We start from the raw sequence: 27,819 nt of genomic DNA, 5'->3' as shown, positions 1-27,819 counted from the left end.
CGAATGCTTCCACATGTGTATTCAGGCAACGCATGAGAACATATCTGCATGCCACAGGTCTCCACACGTTTTAGGGCAACACAGATGAACATGTGTATGTCAGTATTGATAAAGTAGGTGGTATTTATTTATTATTTCTTTTGGTTATTTATGCTTCAGGTGATGGTGAAGGCGGGATAGAAGATGAAAGTCGGTCTGTCAGTGGATTTCTCCACTTTGATACTGCCTCTAAAGGTAAACTCTCTGGGCATTGATTATTTCTCTGTAAAAATCTTCTGTTCCTGAATTTGGGGGCTGCTTCTAGAAGGGACACTGAAAAATGAAATAATAGGTTTTCAAAACAGCAGCAATACATGAAATAATTTTATTTAGTGTGGACAAAATGAATTTCAGAACCTTGACATAGTTGGTTGGAGAGTGGAAAATACTGGACTCAAAAGGAAGGTAGAGTATTCTGTATTTAAGTATCTGTGGAAGGGTGAAATGGGAGGTGGTAGTGTGTAAATTTCCTGGGAACAGGAAGAACAGTGAGACTGTTGCTTAAACTGAATGTCTTTGTTTATTTGTGGCAAAGAATATAAATACCAAGCAATTGACCTTAGATTTCTTACTACGTATTAAAGTTTCAGCGAAAGACTGCATGGTTCTCCTTGAAAACCAGCCTGTTTTTTAAGAGACAAAATTTAGAATCTTGTAGTACTGAGTTGGATTAAATGTATACATAAAAAGAGAATAATAGAAAGCAACAGAGTTAAGAATTTAAGGCTCTAGAAAATGTTTTTAAGTGCCTTCTAGAGATCATTTGCGTTTTTTGAAGATTTAGTGTTCCCTTTTGAAACTTCACACATTATGATTTGAATTTTCAAAGGTAAGCTTTTCATAGGCTCCTATTTGCAATCTTGTTCTTAATCTTTTTTCTTCTTTTTTATCTCCCTGTTATATTTTGGACTACAATCTGAATTGATTTACTCTTCCAGTACGCAGGAAGATCTTAAGTATTCTGGATTCAATTGACTTCAGCCAGGACATTCCAGAGCCTTTGCAACTGGATTTTTTTGACCGCACTCAGATTGAGCAAGTCATTGCTAATTGTGAACACAAGAATGCACGTGGGCAAGTGGTCTGCAATGTCAAGGTGTGCAGTAGATCATGATCTCAAATTATGTGTGCCATTTATATCTTGATAATCATTTAGTTTTTAAAATCAATTAGTGTATTAATAAGACTTTGAAACTTCTTTTCACATAAAGAATATACCTGTTTCAGATGTTCATAATTTATACAAACTGTGGGTTATTTTTTCTTCTGTATTGCACACACTGATTTCACATTTGCACCTGACAGATATGTTGGTTTAAGACACTTTGAGGAAATATTTTCTGTTTTAATGTTTTTCATATCTCAGAACACCCAAATAATATTGCAGAAAATGACTTCTACCTTATTTCATTGTTCTGCAACCCACAACTGTGTAGTTCTGCATATGTGTGCACAATTATGTACATAGTATAGTTGTGTACTGCAGTAGTTCTTAAAGGCTTCAGTTAACATAGCATCATATTATGATAAGTAATTGACAAGTATTTAATAAACCTGAAAAATTTGTGGTCCGAAAGACAGTGGACAAAGCAGGAGTGGATAAGAATGGCAAAGCAATCTTGCTGGTGATAGGAAAACAGCTACCCCATATTAGGAACCAGCTATTCTGTATTACAAAATATGTTTTAGTCTTGAGAGGAGACAAACCCTTAATCCTGTACAAGAAGACTATAGTGGAGGTTGAAGAGAAGGGAGAGTGGTGATGTGTTAGAAGAACTGATGAAAGAACATAACTTTGGAACAGAAGGAAATGAAGGAGTGCAAAAAACAGGAAGAGCAGTAAGCAAGAAGAGGTTGGACAGCTCCCAAAAGCAGTTAAAGAATGAAATATGGAAGAAATTGAGAAAATAAATGAAACTTGAATCTTGTTAGTATTTTAGTTGCATCTGTTGCTATGTAGCTACCTCCTTTTAGAAGACAAATATGTCTTTCTCCTGATTAAAGTTTTTTTTTTTTTTTTAATTCCTTTTCAATTTCAGCATCTACACAGAGTTCTGGTTGCAGAAGTCAATGCCCTTCAAGGAATGGCAGCAATCGGTCAGAGACCTTTACTTATGGAAGTAAGTATAGAAAAAATAAATTACTGTTGTTCTTGGTGGATTTCATAAACCATCAAGCAGTAAGCTTTACCATGAAAACTTGCAGATTTGAGTCCTGAAATTTGAGTTAGTAATTTCTTTAGGGAAAAAAAAACCAACAAGACATTATCATTTGATAAGAGAAACTGCTTAACATACTGTTCTACATACAATAGCAGCCAAGTTCATCTTGCCTGTCTCTTGTAGGGGACGACAATTCATTTGTTCTTTCTTCTATACAGCTGTAGTTTCTGTGAACACGGAGGAGCTTAATGCTTAATTATTTTTTGAGATTCTTACCATCTTTTAGTTTTATTTGAAATTGGCTAAGTGGGTTTGAAAATCAAAAGATGGAGAGGTGACTCACACTAAAAATAAGAAAATACACAAACAGTTTTTTCACAGTTGTCTGCTTTGATTTTTAAAGTGTATATATATATATATATATATATATATATATATATATATATATATTTATTTATTTGTTTTACTATACACTTGAGACATTCATGGTGAAAAGCCCTTGTGAAAAGCAGCTCAGAATTGGATTGGCATATCTTGTTAAAATGATTAATGGCAGCTTGTTTCTGATAATCAGAAGACCTACCTATTTTTTTCTTCCAAAGGCTATTACTAATAGATTAAAACTTGTAATGTTGAAATCTGTTATTGTCATTAATCTCTTTTAGAGTATTATAACTCAATTCCTTTTTCATGGGTGTTCAGGAGATCAACACTATCCTGCAGTATGTAGTGGAGCGGAATAAGTTGCTACAGTGCCTCCATGCTAAGAGGCATGCTTTAGAGTCATGGAGACAGCTGGTGGAAATTATACTCACTGCCTGCCCCCAGGATCTTATACAGGCTGAAGACAGACAACTGATTATCCGTGATCTGTTACAGGATGTGCATGACAAGGTAATGCTCTACTGGAAGCCAACCCTTTCTTTGAGCATTGTTGCTATGTCTTTTTATATGAAAGAGAAACTACTCTTCAAGTAGCATTTTTGACCATAATCAAGAAAAAATTGTCTGCCTTTAGTATTACTTTCAGCTTTTTGATTGCTACTATGCTGAAGTTTGAATGTGCCATTGGGCAGAGGAGATACTCTATATATTTTTGCATAGCTACTGTGATCTGCAAGCCATTTATTGATGAATTTTGAAGACATTTTAGTGTAATCTGGTATGATGATGGTCTGGAAAGGGTGGGTGAAAAGGTAACAGCCCATTTGATGAGTAACATAAAAGAAGTCACTGAAGTGATGAAAGCAGACAGTACTGCATTTGCTAATTTATTGCAAATGGATGACACTCTTTAAATCCTAACACAGCTTCTTTTGAAAAATTAAAGAAAGTTGAATGAAACATCAGAGTAGAAAAAGTAAAAATTTTAGAATTGGAAGGGCTTCTGGGAATGTGACCCTTTGCTTTTAAAATATTTAAAGTCTGATCTTTTATTGCAGAAATAGAGTAATAATTTTTGAGACGGACTGGAGAGTTATGACTGACTCAGCCATTCTCAAAGAAAATTTAATGAAAAATCCTCCTATTGTTTAAGTCAGCTGGGGAATAATTTCTTGTTATTGTTTTATTGTGAGAGGCATACCATTTTTAGTTTTGATAGGCAAGCTATGTTTTGAGGAATGTATATTAATGAAAATGTCATCTTTTTTTTTTTTTTTGAAAAAAAAAGTAACCTTTTAGGGTTTGTTTTTGTTTTCATTAGTTTTTAGGTAACTCTTTCAGGAAAATATATTTTTAGTAGAATGTGGGTCTTGTTTTTTATATGAACAAATTTAAAACATGGGAATAAAGGGAGGCCTTTACTGGGCAAAATAATTTCATCAATTCCTAAAATCTTTACAAAGCACAAATTTCAGACTGTAATTTCCCGTAATACTGTAATGGAGAATTTTGTTAATTTAAGAAAACATTAATCTTTACTTTTCTTTGAAAACAATTGATCTACTGTATTGAACAACTGCATTGCTTAAAAGGAAAGCTGCTTGAATGTCAGTGATAAAGATACCAGGTTTATCTTTCAAATGATGAAGAGAACTAAAGTGGCTGATGCTAAATTCCTATTATTTTTTCTCCATGTTGTCTTAAATGCTTCTTCGATGCTCATTCTTTTCAGTTTAATAGATTATATCTTCATATTTTTAACAGAAATAGTTTTCTTTAAATGGCGAATTTCTTGAAAAAGCAGTTGTTCTTTCCCTAATTTAAGTTTAAATATTTTACTAATAAACCAACTCAAACAACAGCACATTCCTTCCTGTTTCTTATCCAGATTTAACTATCATCTTGCCTGTAATTTGTGGAAATAAAAACCAGAAAGCTAATGGTCTGCTCGATTAAAACATGCTCAACATATTTTTTTCTGGATGTGTTTCACCTGACACTACTGATTTTGATTTGTTTTAAATAGTGTTCTATTAATGAATTCCTTTTGAATACATAAATGAAATAGCTGCGAGAGACTAAATTAATTGCTTTAATAGCTCAAGAAATCACACTTACCTACTTCTTGGTTTTCTTCTTTTGTTTGTTTCTGTCTTTTTTTTTTTTTTTCTTCTCTTTTAAGATCCTGGATGAGGATGCGGCTCAGGAGCTGATGCCAGTGGTGGCAGGGGCTGTGTTCACTCTGACAGCCCACCTGAGCCAGTCTGTGAAAACAGAGCAGAAACAGCCACTTTCAGTCCCAGTGACGGGACAGTCCCAATATGTCTTGATGCTGGATTGTTCTTTTGCCTCATCACCAGGCTCTGAGAGCATATCCATAGGTTTTGCTTCCATTGGTGACTCCTCCCTCCACATCATCTTAAAAAAGCTGCTGGATTTCATTTTGAAAACAGGTTTGTTATCCTTTGCCCTACGTTCATGGGAATTCTAACCACGAGGAGTACAAAGAAGGACTGAAATGCTCAAGTTTTTTTTATTACAGTCAATTAGGTAGATCTTCCATGATTACTGTAGATACCTTATAAGTGAGGCTACTAGCAAGAAAAAAAAAAAGCATTTTTTTTTGAATTCTGAACAAACAGAAGAAAGACGTGTAAATAACTTTAAAGGGAAATTCATATTCAAGTGTTTGTAGCAGCATAAACTTGCTGAATATACTCATAAATACTTTTTTATACAAACAGTAGAACTCTGTTTTATTTCTGCCAGCACTGCCACAGAAAAGTAAATTAATTGTCAGTGGAAGATAGTGTTATGGAATTTATATCTGTTTGGTTCTAATTATGACTACTTCTTGTGAACAGGTGGTGGCTTCCAGAGAGTGAGGACACATCTTTACGGATCGCTGCTTTATTATTTACAGATTGCCCAGAGACCAGATGAACCAGACACTTTAGAGGCTGGTATGGTCCAATTGTACTTTGGGAAAGAGCAGAAAAAATTGTTACTAAACCCTAAATTATAGTTCATGCATGTTGAATTGTCTCCTGGAAGTAGATAGGTTATGTAGATATAAACCATCTTACTCCAAAGCTCTGGAGCTTGATGGACAAGCAAATGACGATGTGGATAAAATTCCATCTGCATTGAGGGAGTTGCGCAGGGCAAGTCAACCTATGCCCCGCATCACAACAACCCCCACCAAGAAAAAAAAGAAGGGTTATAGTAATAGGGGACTCCCTTCCGAAGGGAACAAAGGGCCCAATTTGTCATCCAGACCTGGCAAAGGGAAGTCTGCTATCTCCGTGGGGCACGGGTAAGAGATGTTGCTTGGAGAGTCACTCACCTGGTACGTCCCTCTGATTATTACTCTTTATCGTTTTTTTAAGTTGGCAGCGAAGAGGTGGCAAAGAGCAATCAGAAGGGATTTTAGGGTTTTAGGGCAATTAGTTGAAGGATCAGGTGCACAGGTAGTGTTTTCCTCCATTCTTCCAGTAGCGGGGATCAACATTGAAAGGAATGGGCAGACCCAGTAGATCAATATGTGACTCTGAGGCTGGTGCCATTGACACAGTTTCAGGTTTCTTGATCATGGGAAGGTCTACATGACACTCGGTCTACTGACTCCTGGTGGGGAACACCTTTCTTTGAGGGGCAAAAGGACTTTTGCCCTGAAGTTAGCAGGGCTGATTGGATAGGGCTTTGAACTAGATTTGAAGAGGGAAAGAGGAACTGCATGCGGGTGAGATCCTTCAGTCTGCCCCATGAGGGGCTGAATTGAATGAAAGACATCTGATGTGTTCCTATACATAAACACGCAGCATGAGAAATAAGCATTTCAGCTCCCTTTTCAGGGAGCTTGTGTACTAATGCATGTAGTATGGGAAACAAGCAGGAGGAGTTGGAAGCCACAGTGCAATTAGAAAACTATGACCTAATTGCTATCACGGAAACGTGGTGGGATGAGTCACACAGCTGGAACATTGGCATAGAGGGCTATAGGCTTTACAGGAGAGACAGGAAGGGAAAGAAGGGTGGGGGTGTTGCCCTCTATGTTAAGAACTGGATAGATAGTGAAGAATTCCCTCTAAGAAACAGCAAAGAGGAGGTTGAGAGCCTGTGGGTAAAAATTAAGGACCAGATAAACAACGGACATCTTGTGGTTGGGGTCTACTACAGACCCCCTGATCAAGAGGAGCCTGTTGGTGAGGCCTTCTTGCTCCAACTACAGGAACCATCATGCTCACAGGCTCTCATCCTCCTGGGGGATTTCAACCACCTGGCTGTTTGCTGGGAAAGCCACGTGGCAGGAAGTATGTAATCCAGGAGACTCCTGGAGACCATTGAGGACCACTTCCTCATCCAGGTACTAGACAAACCAACCAAAGGAGAAGCGTTACTGGACTTGGTGCTCACCAACGCAGAACCCCAAAGATTATTTGATATTCTTTCTGCTTGTTTAGTTAAAGACCTCAGGGGAAAACAAACAAAACCATAAAACAAAACCAAAAAGAGTCAATAAAAAAACAAATGTGTTTTTCAAGCCAGCTGGATTTGTTAATGGCTTGAATACTTGACTTACCAACATTTATACTCGTTGTTTCATCTTAGAGCTTGGATGAGGATGGAACAACAAACTTGGGTTTAGTAACTATGCATGAAGACTCCTACTGCTTATTACTTGGTCAGCTTTTTAAGATATGGTAGTGATAAGAACTATGGAATTGTTATGACCTTTCAGTATTTTATTGCTGACTTTGAAATCAGGACTTTTCTACTTAACTTATTATTTACTTCCCTTCAAACCAAGTGTTTTGGTCCCAGTGAAAGTTCTTAGGCTTCGTAGATGTTCCAGGTTACGTGTATTGAATCTTGGAATAGTTTTAGGCAGGTTATTTACAAGTGTGGCATAAGTATTCAGGCACAAATGTTTTTCAGTTCTGTCTGGCGTTTGTGTGATATTTAGAAAAAAATGGATTTGTAGGAAAACTTCTGCACTTCAATGAAACACCTGTGTCCCTTGTTTATGGTATTTCTGTTGCAAGATAGAGAATGCCGTGAAGGATATAGCCTCAGCTGTACTATAGCTAAGCAAATGCTAAGGTGCCCATCTTTCCATTTTTCCTTTTTCTGTTATACTTGTTTTTTACAGCTAAAAAAACAATGTGGGAACGTCTGACAGCTCCTGAAGATGTGTTTAGTAAACTGCAACGAGAAAACATGGCAATCATTGAGAGTTATGGGGCAGCTCTCATGGAAGTGGTCTGTCGCGATGCTTGTGATGGTCATGAGATAGGCCGGGTAAATAAATCTATTCCTCTGCAATCACTGTTTTGTTTGCTTTAAAGAACATTTTACTACTGTGCAGAGAAGGAAAATTTCATGAGATAGAACTAAAAAACATTCTTTGTAGATACTGACTCTCTTTCACATTTCTGTCCTACCTCTGATTATTCAAGTTGCTAAAAGTAGGTACATACATGCATATTACTTATTTTCTCAAACAGGTTTATGTCCCTCTGTTTAACAAAAAAGGTAGCAAGCACTGCTGCAAAAGATTATAGGCATGATCTGCTGTGAATATTATCTGTTATCTTTAAATCATGTACTTACTGGTTTATTTTCTCACTTTGGAAAAATTTAGTAACTTGAAAAAGAAATATTGAGAAATAAATATTTTCTGTCAGGAATCTAGTCAAAATGCAAAATAGTTTTACTTAGTAATTCTGCTGGTAGCAATACTTCATTAAAAATATTGTGGCATAGTTAGCAAACAGCATCTGTAATATTTTGTTAAAGGATAAGTAATAGAGGAAAGGCAATTCACTTGTTCTATACTTAAATGTCAAGAAATCTTAGAGTATTTTCCACATAAGGGGTTATGCTTGTAGTGCAGAAATGCACTCTGCTTTTAAGAAGCTGTTAGAAGCAACTCCCTAGCATTTAATATTTTTTGGTATTTGTTAGAAATCTCATAGATTTAATTTGGGTTTGTTTTTTCTCCTTGGTTCAATTCTGTTTGTTTTTTTTCTCTTTCCGTCCTAGATGTTGGCATTGGCTTTGCTTGATCGTATTGTTTCAGTAGACAAGCAGCAGCAGTGGCTATTGTATCTCTCCAATAGTGGCTACCTGAAGGTGCTTGTGGATAGCCTAGCAGACGATGATGCGGCTCTTCAGAGCTTACTCACACCTCAGCCCCCTCTACTTAAAGCGCTGTACACATATGAGTCCAAAATGGTAAGAGCACTTATGGAACAATTTTGTGTTGTTTTTAAATAAAAGTTGCTTGTCTATACTTTACATTGATCATACTCAGAGTTACTGTACTAAAATAACAGTATTTGAAATGGTGCTACAATAGAGACGTAATTTTGATAAGTCTCATTGTTCATTTCCAGTTGTAAGTACTTACGTATTTCCTTTGTTCTCTAGGCATTCCTCACCAGGGTAGCTAAAAGTCAGCAAGGGGCTTTAGAACTGTTGAGGTCTGGTGTGATTGTGAGGCTGGCACAGTGTCAAATATATGACATGCGACCTGAAACAGACCATCAAGGGTAAGCGTTGGTTCCCTGGCTGATTTCGAAACTGTAATACAGTCCTAGGAGAACGTGACATCTTTTTATAGCTATAAGTCTAGAGAGCAAATATTTGGGGGTGTATTTTTCTTGTGTGTTTAGTTTAAAACTTTAAACCTCTTGTATTGAAAGGAAAATTTCAAATAACTGGGTGTCCAGTTGCTTATACTATGTAAAGTCCTATTTGTTTGATTCTTTATATAAGAATCATCCATTTAACCCCAAGCAGAGCTACAGGCTGGGAGAGGAATGGTTGGAAAGCTGCCAGGCAGAGAAGGACCTGGGAGTGATGGTGGATAGTCGGCTGAATATGAGCCAGCAGTGTGCTCAGGTGGCCAAGAAGGCCAACGGCATCCTGGCTTGTATCAGGAACAGCGTGACCAGCAGGGCTAGGGAGGTGATCGTCCCCCTGTACTCAGCTCTGGTGAGGCCGCACCTCGAGTACTGTGTTCAGTTTTGGGCCCCTCGCTACAAGAAGGACATCGAGGTGCTTGAGCGGGTGCAGAGAAGGGCGACAAAGCTGGTGAGGGGCCTGGAGAACAAGTCCTACGAGGAGCGGCTGAGGGAGCTGGGCTTGTTCAGCCTGGAGAAGAGGAGGCTCAGGGGTGACCTTATCGCTCTTTATAGGTACCTCAAGGGAGGCTGTAGCGAGGTGGGGGTTGGTCTGTTCTCCCACGTGCCTGGTGACAGGACGAGGGGGAATGGGCTTAAGTTGAGCCAGGGGAGTTTTAGGTTAGATGTTAGGAAGAACTTCTTCACTGAAAGGGTTGTGAGGCATTGGAACAGGCTGCCCAGGGAAGTGGTGGAGTCACCTTCCCTGGAAGTCTTCAAAAGACGCTTAGATGTAGAGCTTAGGGATATGGTTTAGTGGAGGGCTGTTAGCGTTAGGTTGGAGGTTGGACTCGATGACCTTGAGGTCTCTTCCAACCTAGAAAATTCTGTGATTCTGTGATGTGTTGTTAATATATATATATATTTTTTTATTAATTTAGATTGTAATGTGTGAAAAACAGCCTGCTATACCTCTTTTGGGGTATTTGTAATTAGTGAACAAAAGGTACAAAGTTCGTCCTCCCCTGAGGTGCCCTAGCAGTAGAGTAAATGTAATTTCATATGTTTAAAAAAACATTACAGTTATTTATTGCTTGGCCAGTTTCTTGGTGTGTTGCTATATTGTTGGTTATTGCGAGATGACTGAGAGATATCAGAGAAAAAAAACACATATTTAGGGGAAGTCACCGTGGTTGATTTCAAACCTCAGTCTTTGCTTTTTAATTAAAGTTCTTAGTCATACAGTGTGGGTTCAAACACTTTGGAAACAAGTAAGACTTAGACAAGTAAGCAAGTTTGCCAATGACACCAAGCTGTGTGGTGCAGTTGACACACTGGAGGGAAGGGATGCCATCCTGAGGGACCTGGGTAGGCTTCAGAGGTGGGCCCATGAAGTTGAACAAGGCCAAGTGCAAGTTCCTCCACCTGGGTTGGGGCAATCCCAAGCACAAGTACAGGCTGGGCGGAGAATGGATTGAGAGCAGCCTTGAGGAGAAGGACCTGGGATAAGCCTGCAGAAGAGTAGGCTCTGGGGAGACTTTCAAAGCAGCCTTCCAGTATCTAAAGGGGGCCTACAGGAAAGCAGGGGAGGGACTCTGTCAGGAAGTGTCAGTAGCTGTGTGTCATAAATATGTTGATTTTCCAATATAAACTCAGTTCAACTACAGGGGTATTATTGAAATATGAATGCTTGCTAATTCTTGAGGGTAGTTTTAAGTCAAGGCTCTGCTTCACTAGTGGGCCTTTCTTCTGTTTATCTTTTTTTCTTTATTTTTTTCCCCCCACTAAATCTCTTAAGAATGTATGGAATGAGAGATCCCCCACTCTTCATTCCTGCTCCAGTGGAACGTTATCGCCAGATTCTTCTCCCAGCCCTTCAGCTGTGTCAAGTGATCCTCACCTCCAGCATGGCACAACACCTACAAGCAGCAGGACAGGTAAGTTCCAAAAGATGCTAGTTACTGCTTATTCAATCAAATTATATGTTGTCTTGCTTTGGAAGTAAGCTTTTCTAAAACAACATTTTCACTGGTGTGGGAAGTCACTCTGAAATTCTTACAAGAGTAAAAGCATTGCTTCCTCATTGCCTGACGCTAAATTTTGAGACAATCATACTTCTTTTTTCTTCTTGTGGTACAGGTTTTGCAGTTTCTCATTGCCCATTCAGATACTATCCAGGCAATCCTGAGGTGTCAAGATGTTAGTGTTGGATCTCTCCAGGAGCTGGCCTTCCTGACGGGAATAATCAGCAAGGCAGCTTTGCCTGGTAGGAACTGTGGATTTGAAGTCTGTTACCTACATCTGCATGAATCTCATTTTGTTTTCTATGAAGTAATAACAAGACATATCAGGGAATACGTACAACACAGAATTCTCTGGAGATGTTCAGCTCTTGAAAAAATAGGGAAATGTTAAATTATTGTTCTTGAAGTAAGTATGGTGGATTTGCAGTGGATACAGTGCCCATGTTAATGTGCATTTGACTTCTCATTTTCTTTTCATTATGCTAACTGGCAGTAAGTACTTTTTGTCTATGGGACCAATTGCAAATAGAAGTGTTCAAAGTGCATGTGGTATCCTCAAAAAGAACTTTCATTCGGAAAATTCTACAACTGAGAAAATGAAGACAGAAAACTTTTGTGTACCCATACATTTGATATTATTTTCTACATTTGTATTTATTTTAAAAAGAAAACTTCCAAGAAAAAGCACTGTGGAGGACATTAAGGAGGAATGTCTGATTACAGTAGGGTGGAGTGCAGTTGTAGGTTGAAGCCAAATGTTCATTTTCTTACAGTATACTGTGCTTGGCATAACAGCTGCAAGTTTCATGCTAGCCTCCCCCCTCATCTTTTTTTAATTAGTTAGTAGAACAGTAAGCTACATAGTATGCATACTAGCTGCATTCATATCTGAATATTTTCCTCAAAGAAAGAACAAATTTTAAGTTGTTTTGCTGATTTTTTTATGACCAATGTTTATATTTAAATGTATACACTGCATACATTTAAATGTATACACTGCAAACAATTTAAAAAAAAAAAAAAACAACAACAAACAAAACAGTTAATTTAATGGCTGTATCTTTTATCAGGAGTTCTAAATGAGCTGGATGTTGATATTAATGAAGGGACACAGATGGAGCTACAAGGACATATAGGTCGATTTCAGGTAATAAAGTTACCCGCTTAACACTTGTCCTTTTGGAATTGTGAATGTAGATTAGAATTGTTTCCTGGTTTTGTGCTCTGACTAATAGAAGTTATGAAATGGATGTTTTCCAGCATTAAGAAAAATGTGCAGTGCTTTTTATTATTAGTTTTGTGGTTAGTTTTGTAGTTGTTTTTCTGTCATTTTATTTTGTTCTGTGTTTGTTGTTGTTTTGAAACAAGTAGAAAAGACAGCATTTGGCAACATAAGAGTTAGGTCAGAGATTTTGTTTTCCTCCCTGATTTAGGATTCACCCTATATGGAGAAGAGCTATTTGAACTCAACACCATAGTATGTAAAAGTAATGCAGAATATTGTTACAACTTTTGCTACAAGCATGGCTCCAGTTCAACAGTGTTGAGCATCGAACTAGTTAGATGTTAATAGCATCTAACATGCTAATATTTTATTTCTTTGCTTCCCTTTTAAGAATAACCCTGACTTCGAAACCAGAAATAAAACCAGGATAGAGTGAGTCCTATTGAAAAGCTCTAACTGGAAATCTTTTTACAGCTTATCGTTCAGCAGTGATTTTGAAACTTTGCTATGTCAGCATGTCAGCAAGGGTGTTTGTAAAGTTTATTTGAAAACTGTCTGTAGACAGAGCTGTCCTATCAGATATTTCTGGTTGCCCGGAGAAGGATGTGTTCTCTGGGCACTGTGATAGTAACTACTAGATCGACCAGCTTAAAGCAAAGTAGCAAGCTGTAAGTGATTACTGAAATGCTGGGGTAGTTGTTTTTCTGCTGTGTTATGTCAGCAAGAAATTCCCATGGGAAACAGTAAAAAGGTTTCTTGTTGTAAGGAGTTTTAATTAGTTAATTTGAAAACTGAGCTGTTCCAAGCAAAACCGTACAAATCCAGTCATCTGTTGCTGTAACTTTTGTCTTTGGTATGTCATGTTATTTTCATCAAGTAATTAAAGAATTCAAGTATTTTACTTTTTTTTTTTTTCTAAAAGTAATTACCAATAAATCTTTAATCTTCGGTATCTTCTTTAGCATTCCAAATAAAACTGACTTCTAGACTGAGGCACTTTGATGATTTTTAACAGCCATATGTAAACTAAAAGGAGATTTATAGATTGTTGCTCCATTCTACGAACCTATTCAATTGTTTTTCTGCCCTCTACTTCTATGCAACTCATTATCTTCAGATTTTGGTTTGGTTTATAGATGAAGGTGTTTTAAATGGGTATAGGTAAACCTAAACTGCCATTGATACTATTCAATATAACAGTCCAAAAAGATGTAAGACGTCATTGTGAACTTCTAAATCAAATTCATTTCTTGAGGAACTGTTTTAGGGTGCTGTTAACTTTTAAATTAAGTAAAGGTGAATTAAAGCATTGTGTTTTTAAAGATATAAATGTAGTTTTTAAAGTTCTAAAATTTTTATATGAACTACTGTCTTTTTGTTGTATGTTAAGGGATATGTATCATTCTTCAGCTCTTAAAAGTGTCAAGGACCATGCACTTCCTTCGCTAAGGTTCTAATTAAAAAAAGCTTTTTTTCATGGCAGCGCCAGTGCCTAGGACTTCTAAGTCGGTTTGGTGGTTCAGACAAACTGCGTCAGTTTAAACTGCAAGATGATAACTCAGGAGGAGACAGAGTGAACAAGAGGGATGAAATTGAGTTGGCCATGCAGCAGGTGAGAACACAAGAAGCTGTGAGAGCCTTCAGCCTCAAACTGTGAAATTTCACCTGTTGTACAGATTTTTTTAGTTGAGGTACTTTCACATGATTTTGACTAGTGGTAATGTTCTACACTGCTTTTAGTTTGGTATAGGATCCCATGTTTTGTTTCTATTCAGAATAAACATTGGAAGTTTGGTTATTTAAATTTGCATTAACAACCGTCATTGTTTTAGATACAAAGTATGTCAAATTCAAAACTTTAAAAATTGATCTGTAATTTTCAAAATAAGGGCTGGATACAGAGGGCAATAAAGTAATGGAGAACACTAAATGGAAAATGCACAAGAAGAGTTAAAAATGACCAGAAATTGCAACTAGTAGGTTTGGGAAAGACGTCAGGTTGCAAATCCTGGGCTTGAAATAGAAGTGAGGCTGTAACTGATCAGAAAAAAGAATCGTCAAGTTCAAGTGAATAAAGAGAAAGCAAAATGTTGTTTATTGACATTTATCCATTTAGTAACTTGCATGTTGTATTTTTCTTTTTTTTTTTTTTTTCAGATTTGTGCAAACGTGATGGAGTACTGTGAGTCACTTATGTTGCAAAGTGCCCCCAGTTTTCAGCACACTGTTTGTCTGTTTACCCCTAGCCTGTCAGAGACAACCAACCGAGATGGGCCTCGTCAAGGTGAGATTTTGGCTCACTATTTTTTGAGATTGAATAGCAATATCTGGGCTAGCATGAAATCAGCTTCCAGATGCTGTAGTTTATCTTACACTTTAAGTCTCTTTATGCCAACACAGTAGCTGCTCATTTTCTTATGCTGGAATAAATGCGTGTATGGCCTTGCACTGAGCCAAATAAGGGAGCTAACACAAGTTAAAACAAAAGTGACCAGAAAAGGCCGATTACAGAAAACTAACCGATTGCTATTGCAGCCTTGGAAACACATATATCAGTAAAATAACATGTATGTAAATAAATAGTACTAGATGGGAAGGTAAGGATTTTTTTTTTTTTTCAGCATCTCTGCTAGATTAAGTTAGGTGGAACTAGGATGTTATTGATGACATGTAAGATGCGTTTTGATGCTGAGTGGAGCTCTTCATTATGTCATGTGGCAACAGGTTGTGGTGTGCTACTATGTAGTTGAGTGGTTAAAAAAAATTACGTCTTCTGATCTAGTTAAAATTTCATGTGTTACACTTGGTACTTACTATACTGACTATCTTGCAGTATTGCAGACAGAACTTTTTGCCTATGTAAATTCTGGCACAGAAATAAAACGTAAACTTGCCAGTGCATGTTTTTCATGTCTTTCACTACTTTATTGACAGATAAGATACCTTATTGATTTCTTGATTTTTTTTTCATTTAATTTGACTTTTTGTAACTTGGTCATATTTTTCTAGATACACAAGCTCCAGTGGTTCCATACTGGCGCTTGCCTGGTTTGGGCATTATCGTCTATCTGCTGAAACAGAGCACTAATGATTTCTTCAGTTACTACGATAGTCATCGTCAGAGTGTTAACAAACTGCAAAACGTGGAGCAACTCCCACCAGATGAAATAAAAGAGGTAACAGTTCTGCTGACTCTGTAGTCTGGTTTTGCTCATAACTGAGATATAGCTCAGGGACTCAGAAGCTTCTTAGACAAGTAAATAGTTCCAGTTCTCTTGCATGATCTTTCCTACTGTTGATAGGAGGGTCCATAGGATGGGCAGCATGAAATTTGGGGGAAAATATTGGGCTTAGCTTTGTAAAAGTAGTGCATGTCTTTTCATTATATCAGAAGAACATTGCTAAACCTTTGGGAGTGCTCATCATGTATCCTTCTTGAACAAATAGGCGTAAGTTGTGTAGTGTTGAGTAGCTCTAACTTTTGCATCAATTCTTGCTGAGATGACTGGGTTACAGAGAGAAGGGGGACTTTATCACAATCTCACAGTGAACTAATAAACTGACTGATAACCCAAATGATCATTTGTCATGATACAAAAGTTGCTTGGGGATACGTTCAGTTTATTCATTTTTTTGGTAACCAAGGCTATGCAAGTTAAAAATAGAGACCACAGTTCTGAAGAAATAGCTGACATTTGATAAATAATTTTATTTGCTTATTTCTTTCATTGTTTTGCTCTGCCATGTTATCTTGTTTTTCCTCTTCTTGTTACAGCTGTGTCAGTCAGTTATGCCAGCTGGGGTTGACAAAATCTCCACTGCCCAAAAATATGTTTTGGCAAGGCGACGCCTAGTGAAGCTAATAAACAACCGAGCCAAACTACTTTCTCTCTGTTCTTGTATCCTTTTAAAACTGAAATGACCCTCAAGGTGCTGCTCCAGAAATGCGGAGAAATAGGAACAGGTTTTTTTTACTGAGAGTTTTGACCACTTTGAACCCATTATTAAGCAAAAGGGAAATTTGAAATTCTGAAACTTAAAATAGTAAGAGTGTATTGTTCTGCTACTGTCAGGCTGTAAGTATTTTTAAATTAGTACTCTGGCTGGAAAATGAGGTTAATTCCCATCATGGAGACCCTGCTAGGATGTTCTTCAATGTTATGATAAAGCACAGCTCTTAAAAATTATCACAATATTGTATTGCTAATATTCTTACAGCCCAGCTCTTAAATTTAGTATCCAGACCCACTAAATATGTACACATATGTACAGGTGCAGTGGCAGAAGTACTCTGAAAAATAATTGAGATGTGTTTCTGAGCAAATGGAGTTCCCAACATTATAGTGAGCTGTGCATAAGCCTTTTCTCATAAACGCCAGCAATTCTATGGAAATAACTAGTCACACATAAAATAATTGTCTGCAGAGGATTGGAATTTTCCTCTGAAACCTAGCTTAGGAAAGGTGTGCTTTTGCAGAAGCACCTGTTGTAGCTTAAGATATTACTGCCACCTCCAGCTTTACAACCTCAGCTCTAAATTTGCTATTTCTGCAACTGAACTACCATTACAAATCACATGAGCGCTCAAAGTCTGCTCTGGTGCAGAGTGCTGGTTTAAAGCCTCTCCAGGTTGAGCATAGCAGTCACCAACCTAACCAGTCACTAACCTAGCCAGTACTGCACAGAAGCAGGTAAGGAGAGAGCATGTGATCCATTACCAGGCCACAGTAGTGGGATTTGAACCTGCTGTTGGAGGAAGTTACAGATGGTTGGGATAAAACATCTTCAACTGATTCAAAGTGATTGTGTAAATACACTTACATAGTGAATGTACAATCTAAAGACAATGCATTTAAACTCCTTCACTTAGATGTGTGTCTACAGATATTATAGAAACCTGTCTCTTCATTCTTTGGCGTCACCTGGAACACTATCTACTGAATTGCATACCCACTGACTCCCAAGACCCACTGCTGTCTTCCAGGACATCATTTAAGAGAGGAAGACTGCAAGGTAAAATTTCTGAAATGTTGAGATTTTGTTTGGTTTTGGACTAACGTTTCTTTTTCCTCTGGAGAATTGACAATACAAGTATTGCTGAGTCACAGGCTTATGCGTTTTGTCTATTACGCATATCTCCAAGTGAAAAGTAAATTTCAGATAATACAATCAGATTGTGGTCCAAAACAATGCATATGGAAATATTGTAATATAATCTAAGATGAGATAAAAAATTAAAATTAAGACTGGTGTTTTTGGAAATACTTTTAGGAACATAGGCACTATTTATTCACCAGAAAAAAGTAAGTGTGTTGAATTTTGGTATTAAAAAAAAAAAAAGAGGGAATGGAACTAAGTCAGAAAGAGAAGTGATCTGGGGAGGAGCTTTTTGCGAAGTGCCATGTGTGCTCAAAATTATTAATGACTGTTCAATGATTTAGAAAAAAATACAGTAAGTCCAAAAAATACTATAATTTCTAATATACAAGTTTGGTGGCCAATTTTGACTATTGCATTTTAAAATAATTTTACAATGATGTGGAAAAAATATGTTGTTGAGTGGCCAACATAATTTTAACTTCTTGTTTTCTATCACTAGATTCCTTTGGTTCAGATCCCAACTTGGATTTCAGCAGCGGCCTGAATCGAGTGAGTCAGCATGATATAGATCAGGTGAGATGTGAGAGAGTCTGCCGAGAAGTACAGGGTGCGAGTGATTGCCATACAGCTATTGAGAACAGTCTGACTGTAGACTGTTGTGCTGCAGGGGTTTTTCCCTTTCTTAAATCTGCTCTCATAGAGGCAGAAATGTCACTTACTGGCTTGGCTCTCTGGCCAGTGGTGGGTCCTTCTGGACCCAGCTGGAACTGGCCCTTACCTAACATGGGGCAGCTTCTGGATTCTTCTCACAGAGGCTACCCCTGCAGCCCCCGGCTACCAAAATCTTGCCACGTAAACCCACTACAGTAGCACCAGCAGTAAATAATTTAAAATTAATGAAGTGTTGCAAAAAAATTGAGAAAGTATTATGAAGCAGGTAGCAGCTGCATTGCTGAACACACATTTTCAAGTCTTAATATACAAAATTAAATTAAAAATGAGCAATATAGGCTATTAGGAAGAAAATTAATCATTCTTTTCCTTTTGTAAACCAGTCAAATGGTATGTATTTTTTAATAATAGCTCACTGAAAACATCAGGTACCCTTGAAAGATTTGCAACATGAGGGTAGGATTCCCAATGTTCTGTGAATCTATAACTGTTGGGAGCAACAGCTTGACACCAGCTAGGCAATAGAGAAATGAGAGTGAAAAGGGTAACAGAAGCTGAGCAGACTATAAAATATGAATGGTAACACAGAAGTGATTTCTACTTACACAGCAATTTAATAGTTTGTGTTAACTGGATGCATAAGTGGCAGGAAAAAAAAGTTCATTTTTATTAATAAATCTGATTGACATTTCTCCTGGTGTTTGTGCACAAAAAAGCTATGCTCAGAGTGCTTCACAATCTCAAGTACCTTTGTAAGATCTGGAATTATAAGAACAGCTTTATATATTTTTGTGATGAGTCATCTGTCTTTATTTCATTTGTTCAAAAGTGAAATATACAATAACATCTTGCTAAAATATTTAGAATTTAATAAATTTTTTCAGTTTTCATATTGTTTACATACGTGCTGATGAAAAAGTGTTATCTATGCAAATGGACTCTATTAAACAGTCCTCAAAAGCCTGGGAAAATTGCAGTTGGAAGAAGTTGTATAACTGAAGAACCTGAATTATGTAAGACTGTTTAATTCCTAAAACACTTTGAGAGGTTGTAGGGTAATAATATGTGGATAATCCGTAAATGCTTTGAGTCACCCAGAAATCTCCATAGAAAGGCTATCCATTGTATAATTTAGAGAGATGAACATAAGGAAGAATACAAGTAGTATTTATTAGGGTAGTTGAAAGAAAACTATACTTTTGAAAGAGTTTTAGAGAATAAAGCGTTGTAAAAGGGTTGACAGTGGATGGATATGTGGATGTTTTAGAGAAGACTTTGTATTGTTTACTGCAACAAATCTCTGTTTCTCAGCTTCAGATAGAAGCCACAAACAGCTTTGGTGAATCTCTGCAGAAGAAGCTTCTGGACATCGAGGGGTTGTATTCTAAGGTTCGGTCACGCTACACCTTTATTCAAGCTCTTGTTAGACGCATCCGTGGACTCCTAAGGATATCAAGGACTTAAAAGACTGATACAGGATGTTTGAGCCTTGAAGCAGTGCACTTGGGCAGGCCTTCTGGATCATCATATTTTATAGATCATACATTTTCTAAATAATGTCAAAAAGGTTACCTTTTTTTATTACCCCTTTGAATAAGTTTTGTGCATTCTTTCCTACTGCTCCCAACTTGAACAGAAAAATAAAGAATTGTTTTTAAGTGAGTTATGATTAATGTAAAAATTCAAGCAAAGAAAGATTTCAAATGGAGGACATAAAGGAAACAAAAAGAAGTTGTTCTGCAGTTGTGATGATACTACACTTGAGGATGCTGCTAGAGAAAATGAAAAGATCTATGTTTATGCTGTTCTTGCTTCACACACACTTAATGAAAGAGAGATTTCAAGTGTCAGTACTTGCAGACTTTGTGATCACACCCTTTGGTATGGATTCTCTAAGAAAGGTGATCATTTTTGCACAGTAAACTGCTTGTTTCTGCTCCCCATTGCCCTGCTTTTTTTAAGCTAACATGAGTACAAGCTTCCTCTCTTTAGACAATTCCAGATATGAGGTAAAAGTAAAAAACAAACAAACAAAAACACAGGGAAAGATATGGAAGGCGACTGCCTTACATTTTGTTCTTTATGGACATTTTGTTCTTTATGGCTTCCAGGACTAAAGACTTCTGTGCTGTTTCTGCTGAAACAGGAGTATAAAGACAGAATACAAGGCATGAGGAGGGAGCCAACATGCTTGAGTAGTAGATTGGTTCTGTAGTTATCGATTATTCTCCTAGGAGGTTTTTCTATCATTGTTTCTTATGTAAAAAAAAGAGTAATTCAACCTCTGATTTCTGATGTGAGATCTGTTGGATTTCTCTTATTGCGCTGTCTGATGTTACAGCCCCTTTCTCCATTTGTGCCTTGTAAATTGTCTCTCCTGAGTTTCCATTATGTAGCATTTCACATTCTTAAGGATGTTGTACTTCACAGAATTAATTTGTGCAGATGAATTATGCCATCGTTTAAGCAGGGGTAATTACAGCCCTGCTATCATATGATGGTTATTTGCTGTTCTTTAGGAATAGCTAGTTATTAATGGTTTACACAGTTGCATTTTTTTCTGTTGATTGGCAACAGGTTTTTTTCTTTTTCTTTTTCTTTCTTCTTTTTTTTTTTTTTCCCTACCATCTTAGCGAAAGCCAGGAAGCAATGTATTTAATTAGCATCTGCGTACAAGGACATAATTTTGGAATTCTCCTGGCTCAGGAATTTACTAGATTTCAGTAAATGCCGTTCTGATAACTGACTGATACTTGTGTGGGATTTCTGCCTGGACAGATGTCAGTATTTACTTCTTGCAAATCATTCCTGAGCACGTGGACCTCTGCGTGTTCCAGATGTTTCAACAGCCCAGCTGCACCAACAGGAAGGGCAGTGCTGGAACACCTCGCAGAGTACTGGAACACTGCATTTTGTGATGGGTAACGCTTTTAACACACTAAGCTGTGCTGGTTTCTGCCCTTCCACTGTCAGTCCAGTTAGTCACTCTGCTCTTGGGAAAAGCAAACCTGAGGGTGCTTTGACTGCTTATTTGGCCACATCAGCTCTTGCTGATGCAGTCATCAGCCCTGATACACATAGCATAGCAATCTTATTCGTGCAGCACCCTATTGTTTAAGCCAGAAACCTTTGCACAGAAGGGAGCCGGCAGTGCTGGTTTGCCCCTCTTCTGCGCCACTGAAAGCTGCAGGGCGGCTCTGCAGAAATGGATGCTTTTGGGGCAGAAAGGGGAGCTTTATGGGCAGAAATGGATGCATTTGGGCAGATATAGGCGCTTTGTTGGCAGAAATGGGCGGGTTACGGGCAGAAATGGGCGCTTTATTGATAGAAACGGGCGTTTTGCTGCTTCCTGGGCACGGTGCCCCAGAGCCGCCCCTCTCCCTAAGCATCCCTGCGGCTCCCGCAGAGCCTGGTGCAGGGGGCTAGTTCTGAAGCCCCTCAGCAATGGCGAAGCACTGGTTGCCGGTAACGTGGGGGATTTATTTTTTATTTATTTTTTTTTAACCAGAGTGAGTGGGCGGGCGCGGGAGGCCGGGCCGGGCTGCGCCACCTCCCCTCAGCGCCCGCCCGGCTTCCTCATCCGCAGATTCGTCACGACACTGCGCCGGCCCGCATTTTAATTTTAATTATTTTCATTTATTTTTATTATTTATTTTTATTTTTTCCTCCCTTCGCGGGGAGGACGAGGAGCTCACCCAGCGCTCGGCCTTCCCCTTCCCCTCCGCGGGCGGCCTCCGTCGCCGTGCCGAATCTGCGGGGAGGGCGCCTCCTTTACTCTCGGCGGCGGCCGACGTGGAGCCTGGGGGCGGCGGCCGCGGGACGGGACCCGGCGGGGGCTCAACATGGGTTAGTGGGGCCGGGGGGGGCTGGGGGGGGGCCGGCGGGGCCCCGGGGCTCGGAGCCGTGCGGGTGGCGGCTCCTGGGGGCAGCGCCGCGGGTGAGGGGGGGGGACGGGGCTGAGCGGCGTGAGGCGGAGCGGCCCCGGCAGGGCCCCGAGGCCCGGAGCCCGCGGTGCCGGTGCCGGCCCCTCAGGGGCCCCTCAGGGGCCGTTCGCCTCTCGCAGGCCTGGCCCGAGCCGCCCGGGGGGTTAAAGCCCTCCCGGAGTGAGCCTCCGCCTCGAGAGGCAAGCACGGGGAAGCGTTTTCTTTATCACAAATAGGTTTTGGATAAGGTTTTGCCTGCAAATCTCTCCCTTCTCTCCTCTCCGTTATCCAGTATGAGCCTAGCTGGTTTGGTGTTTCATCATCTTTTACAGCGCTTAGGTGGATGCACAAAATTATTAAACTTCTGTCGATATAAAATCATCGACAGAAACCTTCCTTGTTACTGGCTTAGACCATTAGTGTTGTTTTTATCCATATACATCTAATAAGCGTAAGTCAGATACCAGTCTGGCCGCAGGTGCAGCATTTAAAGAGGAAGTGAGGTGCTGGGACAAGCCACGTTTGAAAAAAATAAAAATAAAAACGATTTTAAGCAAGCTCCTAGACCTCTCTGCAGCATTAATGTGCTTAACAACTTAATTGTTCACAGTGGGCTGTGATTTAACGTGTACCTGCTGATTTGCAGTTCATTTTAAGAAAGAATGAGTAGATGGGCCTCTGGGAGATTGTAAACATCAGGAAAATTTATTTCAGGCTTCGGAGTGGCCCTGTATAGTCTCTTACAGTGAAAAGACAGATGCCAGTACAAATAAAGAAGTAGTTGGCTCAGATTTTGGCAAGCGGGAGAAAAGGAAAAAACTCCTAACCACAATGAGGAAGCTCGATGCAACTTGATTTTGCTGGGTAGATCTACAACAACGTAGTGGCACAAGGCCAGGAAAGAAGGAGATAGTTCAGCCCACAGGTGTCCAAGTGGCAACCTGAGCTTGTCTTTTTTCACTGAAGAAAGGAAACACATTGCTGTTCAGTCAGAAATCAGGTCAGTCTCCATATCGCCAGCTGACATTGAAATGGCTTTCTGTTCTGATTTTTTTTTTTTGTAGGGGGCTTTTTCTCCACTATCTTTTCCAGCTTGTTTGGAACTCGAGAGATGAGGATTCTCATCTTGGGGCTGGACGGAGCAGGAAAAACAACCATTCTCTACAGGTTACAAGTTGGAGAAGTTGTTACCACCATTCCGAGTAAGTGATCAATCCTCTAGTAAAAATATCTCGTTTGCTGGTAGCTCCAACACGTGAGCTTTGCCAGCTGAAGTCACCACGTGCATACTTCAGATACAAAGAGACTTGAAGGAGTTGGAGCCAGCACTGTTGTATTTGAGAACTTTCTCGCGTAACATTATTATGGTGTGCATTTTTACGGTGTGGGAAAAATAATATTTTATGCTACCCTGCTGAATGCAAAATGTATTTGACTTCAAAATTGTTACCATGATTTTGGCAGGCTTTTCTTGATAGAGAAATGTTCACTAAATAGTAACTATTGACTATTGAAATCTCCTGTCTCCAAACAGCTCTAACGCAAATTCTAGAGTTTGTTATTTTTCTCATTCACTGATGGCATCCTGCGTAAAATTTTGAGTGTATACCTGTTTGATTTCCTATTTTTGACAAGGTTCTTAAGCTTGTTATATAAACTCTTCTATTTAACACAGAAAAGAAACGCAGGTGCGTTTTTACTTTGTGAAGAAAGTGTAACAACTCAGTATGAGATCTCATGGAAAGAGATGCTTTTTTAAAAAGAAGTGCAACTGATTTTATTAATTGCCTTAGCATTCCTGCAGTCATACCCACATGTAGCAAACACTACTGTGTGCGCTCAAGTTTTCTGGTTAGGATCACTCAGTGTAACATGGAGGACAGAGATACTGGCTATTGAATCTCTTTCACATCTCTTAGATTCCTCCTGAATGACTGTGATAAACTGACTTTGGTCAGTGTTTTTTTTTTTTTTTTAAACCATTTAGAAGCCAGCAGTTTACTGTGCTTTTTGCTGTGTAGTTTTGCTTATTTCAGCCTCCATAAATTGTAGGCAGTCCATGTCTGTCATTTGTTTCCCTGTTCTGTGTTTCTCTGTGCTGACAGGACAAGGAATGACATATGTATGTGCTATAACTTTACTGCCATCTTCCAGATAGCAATGTCAAGTTTTCTGCTGAGAAGTAGTCTCTGCTGTGGTCTTATGTCAACACCACAGATCTGGTGTTGACACAAAGGACGCATTCCTTAGTGCTTTATTGCTGTCAGTTGGGTACTTTGTTATCTAAACAGGCCATCCCTTTAACTGCCCGCTGTTTCTTTTGGTGCTTTCAGGCACATTTTTGTTCATTTGTAACAACCTTAGCATTTGTTGCAGATACCTAGGATATATTTATAGTCTGGTTTTATTGTTCAAAGAATGCGGCAGTATTTTGAGCCATAAGTACTTCTTGGAGGAACTTCATTATGTAGCTAATGAGGGTTTTCAGGCATGAAAATTTTGAACTAAGTTCTGTAAATGTAGCTCAGGGAAAAAAAGAATCACCAACTGTGAAATTGTCTAACTTTCTTTCAGCAATTGGCTTCAATGTTGAAACGGTGACATACAAGAATCTGAAATTTCAAGTCTGGGACTTGGGAGGACAGACAAGCATAAGGTAATAAATATTTTATTATCTTCCTATCTTAGTTTGCACTTCTGAAAATTAGTTCTTTTAAGCTTAAAAACAGCTCATTGTCAGAACGCTTTCATCTGACAGAATTCAGTTTCTACAACCTCTGTTTTGAACTACAGATTGGAAGAAAAACAAGTGAATGTTTTCACTGGCATACAGTTTTGCTTTGAAAACCTAGTTTATTTGTTCAGTGTGTAATTAGGCAGTGTTCTGAAAAAAATGGGACATGGGTGTTAAAAAGCCTTTTTCAGCTCCAGTAAAATAATTCTGAAAAAGATGTTTTGTTGTGGTTCTTGTTAATTACTTGCATGTATGAATTAGTTGTTTAAAAAAATTAAGTTTATCCTTAAGCTTACCCTTCCTTGGTGACCATAATGATTATCTGTGGCAGGCAACATCACACAGTTGCTTCTACACAAACTGCTATAGAGATAACTGTTTGCTAAAACCTTATGTTTACAAACTTCATTTGCTGCCCTGTCCTTCAGTTATGAATTTGATGTCCCATGTGTTTTTTTTCCAAATAAATCTCTTCCCTGTATTTCAGCTTTTTTTTTTTTTTTTTTTTTTTTTTTTTTTTGTAGCCCTGTATTTGCTTCCTAGTGCCTTTTACCCCAGTGGCAGTTTTTACTTCTTCTGGGCAGGTTTTCATTATCTGGCTACAAAACACTGCTAAAACTGTACATTTTATGAATGGGATTTTTCTTCTGCAGGCCATACTGGCGGTGTTACTATTCAAATACAGATGCAGTCATTTATGTAGTGGACAGCTGCGATCGAGACAGAATTGGCACTTCAAAATCAGAGCTTGTTGCTATGTTAGAGGTAAGAAAACAAGCATGACGGTCATTTCAGGAAAGTCCAAATATTTGTTGGTGCTAACGTGAAATTTGATTCAGTGAATCAAGCTGTGAAATATCAGCTCTCAAAAAAGGCCCACGCAACCCTTCTGACTGAAAAGAACTAAATGTGCTGCAGGTATTTTATAGCTTTGTGCAGTAATTGTTTGGACAGTAAATTATATTTAGCTTTTGGTCACATGAAAACTTTCCCATCCTCAAGAACAGCTGCTCACTGCTTCGGTGGTGGCAAAAGTCAGGCCCTGAAGGAATACGAGTAATTAATATCTTACTAGGTATTGAATATGAAGGGCAGGTTTAGAACAGGGTAATAAGAGTAAAAAGAAGACATGTTAAGCAAAACTTTTTTTCAAAATTGCTGCAAGCTTTTTAATGTATATACGTTGTTAAATTTACCTCTCATCTCATAATGTAACAGTATTCTGTAAACTTGCCTGTTTTGAAATTGCTCCCATGTGATGCTATGCTGGGAGCAAATGGAATTCAAACTGTCATTCTGTTGCTGAAGAATTTCTAAATTCTAATTGCTGAAGAATTTCTAAATGTTGCTGAAGAATTCCTAAAGCACAAAAACCAGCAAACTGACAAAATCCTATTTTTTTTTCTACATGTTTTTTACTGAATGGATTTAGTAAAAATCCCTTCAACAACTTGCATGATTCCCATTTCTTAGGAAGAAGAGTTGAAGAAAGCCATTTTGGTGGTGTTTGCAAATAAGCAGGACATGGAACAAGCGATGACTCCCACAGAAATGGCAAACGCCCTTGGTTTGCCAGCTTTGAAGGATCGAAAATGGCAGATCTTCAAAACCTCTGCAACTAAGGGTACTGGGCTTGATGAAGCAATGGAATGGTGAGTAAAAGTCTAATTATGCTAGCTTCATTAGTAAATTATCTTTTTATTTTTTGAAAGCTGGAGCTGTGGAAAGTCTGTCTGACATAAAAGCTTTGTAATATGAATTACAGGTTTGCAGCACTTCTTTGGCACCTAATGAGAGCAAACAGATGAGCAAGATTGTGATTTAAGTGAGGGGCAGGCATCTCAGGACTTGCCTGTGCAGTCTAGCTAGGGCCACGTCGCTCCAGGCCATATTCCTAACAAAATAAAACCAGAGCCCACATTAGAAGAAAGAGTAGCTGACTCCTAAAGATGTTTTGACATATTTCAAATGATTTTTTAGTAAACTGACCTACTCTTTTTCCTAGGTTGGTGGAGGCCTTGAAGAGTAGGCAGTAATACAAAGCTGACCATTGCAACGACGTTTCAGCTACATCCAACATTCCTCCTGCTGCAGTCAAGTATTTTCAGCCTACGAATACTTGTAAATAGGACAGGTTTGAGTTTGACTCCTGTAATGTGGATGCCTCTCTTTACTTGCAAAACTGAACCGAGTGACTGGCTGTGTACATTATGATATTTCCTTTCTTTCTTTGTGTTTAAAGATGTGCTTAATAATTTGTATGAAAGTTTTACTGGCTGGCAACTCCCCTCCCCCCCCGGGGTGGTTTTAAGTTAGAGCGGTTACTAGATTGGTGTAATTAAAACACTAATAAAATCTGCAATGGTCAGCTGTACTTGAAGGCGTGGTGCTTGTCCAGCTACTGCCAGTTAAACCAGTCACATGGCTGAGCCTTCAAGGTTTCCTTAAGCTGATGGTGTTATGCTTCAGGCTCCCTCAGTGCGGATATGCTGTTAAAATAAAGTACAGCAACTGAGCTAATACCATGCTTCTCCTTGTTAATGTGGCTTAGTTTCACTTTCTTCAGTAACTGCCACCAGCCCCTATGTGCCAGGGCAGTAACATGAATTTAACTTCCACCTTTCACAGCTGTTATTTCTATATTCTCTGCTTAGCTCGCAATGACAGCTTACTTGTAGCTGCAGAAAGTGGAATATAAATCAAGGGCAAGAGGCAGACTGTTTTCTCCAGAAGGCAGGATGTTCATGGCCATGAATGCAGTCGTAATAGCCCATCTTTTAAAAATGAAGTAAAATTTAATATAAAAAATCACGGTGGTTGTCCATTCAACTGTACATGCTCTAGTAAATATACAGGTTTGGAAAAAACTGAAAGGCTTTGTTTTAAGATCCTAGATGAAAAAGAGGACATGAAAAATACAAATAAATACA

At 38.6% G+C, this 27,819-nt stretch overlaps 2 protein-coding genes across 2 annotated transcripts in view; both read left to right on the top strand.

The window, feature by feature from the left end:
• NUP205 (nucleoporin 205) overlaps positions 1-20,582 on the top strand; it is a 52,833-nt gene extending 32,251 nt beyond the window's left edge. Inside the window, exons 25-43 of the mRNA XM_082763058.1 lie at positions 160-234; positions 978-1,135; positions 2,079-2,159; positions 2,904-3,095; positions 4,768-5,038; positions 5,450-5,548; positions 7,738-7,886; positions 8,631-8,822; positions 9,018-9,139; positions 11,010-11,148; positions 11,351-11,477; positions 12,306-12,382; positions 13,944-14,072; positions 14,618-14,744; positions 15,470-15,636; positions 16,236-16,359; positions 17,345-17,473; positions 18,060-18,133; positions 19,544-20,582. Coding sequence (XP_082619184.1) covers positions 160-234; positions 978-1,135; positions 2,079-2,159; positions 2,904-3,095; positions 4,768-5,038; positions 5,450-5,548; positions 7,738-7,886; positions 8,631-8,822; positions 9,018-9,139; positions 11,010-11,148; positions 11,351-11,477; positions 12,306-12,382; positions 13,944-14,072; positions 14,618-14,744; positions 15,470-15,636; positions 16,236-16,359; positions 17,345-17,473; positions 18,060-18,133; positions 19,544-19,696 — 2,585 coding nt within the window. The 3' untranslated portion in view covers positions 19,697-20,582. The remainder of the gene's footprint in view (positions 1-159; positions 235-977; positions 1,136-2,078; positions 2,160-2,903; positions 3,096-4,767; positions 5,039-5,449; positions 5,549-7,737; positions 7,887-8,630; positions 8,823-9,017; positions 9,140-11,009; positions 11,149-11,350; positions 11,478-12,305; positions 12,383-13,943; positions 14,073-14,617; positions 14,745-15,469; positions 15,637-16,235; positions 16,360-17,344; positions 17,474-18,059; positions 18,134-19,543) is intronic.
• Positions 20,583-21,995: 1,413 nt separating this feature from the next.
• Positions 21,996-27,704, top strand: ARL1 (ARF like GTPase 1). The gene is made up of 6 exons (XM_082770175.1): positions 21,996-22,078; positions 23,220-23,357; positions 24,730-24,811; positions 25,543-25,654; positions 26,363-26,541; positions 26,895-27,704. The coding sequence occupies exons 1-6, from the start codon at positions 22,075-22,077 to the stop codon at positions 26,923-26,925; spliced, it is 546 nt and encodes a 181-aa protein (XP_082626301.1). The 5' UTR covers positions 21,996-22,074; the 3' UTR covers positions 26,926-27,704.
• Positions 27,705-27,819: the final 115 nt, after the last annotated feature.

Source organism: Aythya marila (genome assembly GCF_965140915.1).
Source record: "Aythya marila genome assembly, chromosome: 1".
In the NCBI taxonomy this organism is placed as follows: Eukaryota; Metazoa; Chordata; class Aves; order Anseriformes; family Anatidae; genus Aythya; species Aythya marila.
The sequence above is the reverse complement of the archived record's forward strand: the minus strand, read 5'-3'. Positions and strand labels throughout refer to the sequence as shown.

What these genes read in the sequence shown, in the direction of transcription:
- ARL1 (XM_082770175.1), top strand. An exon ending in GGAGGACAGACAAGCATAAG is followed by an intron (nt 24,812 to 25,542) that starts GTAATAAATATT and finishes TTTCTTCTGCAG; the next exon opens with GCCATACTGGCGGTGTTACT. An exon ending in CTTGATGAAGCAATGGAATG is followed by an intron (nt 26,542 to 26,894) that starts GTGAGTAAAAGT and finishes TCTTTTTCCTAG; the next exon opens with GTTGGTGGAGGCCTTGAAGA.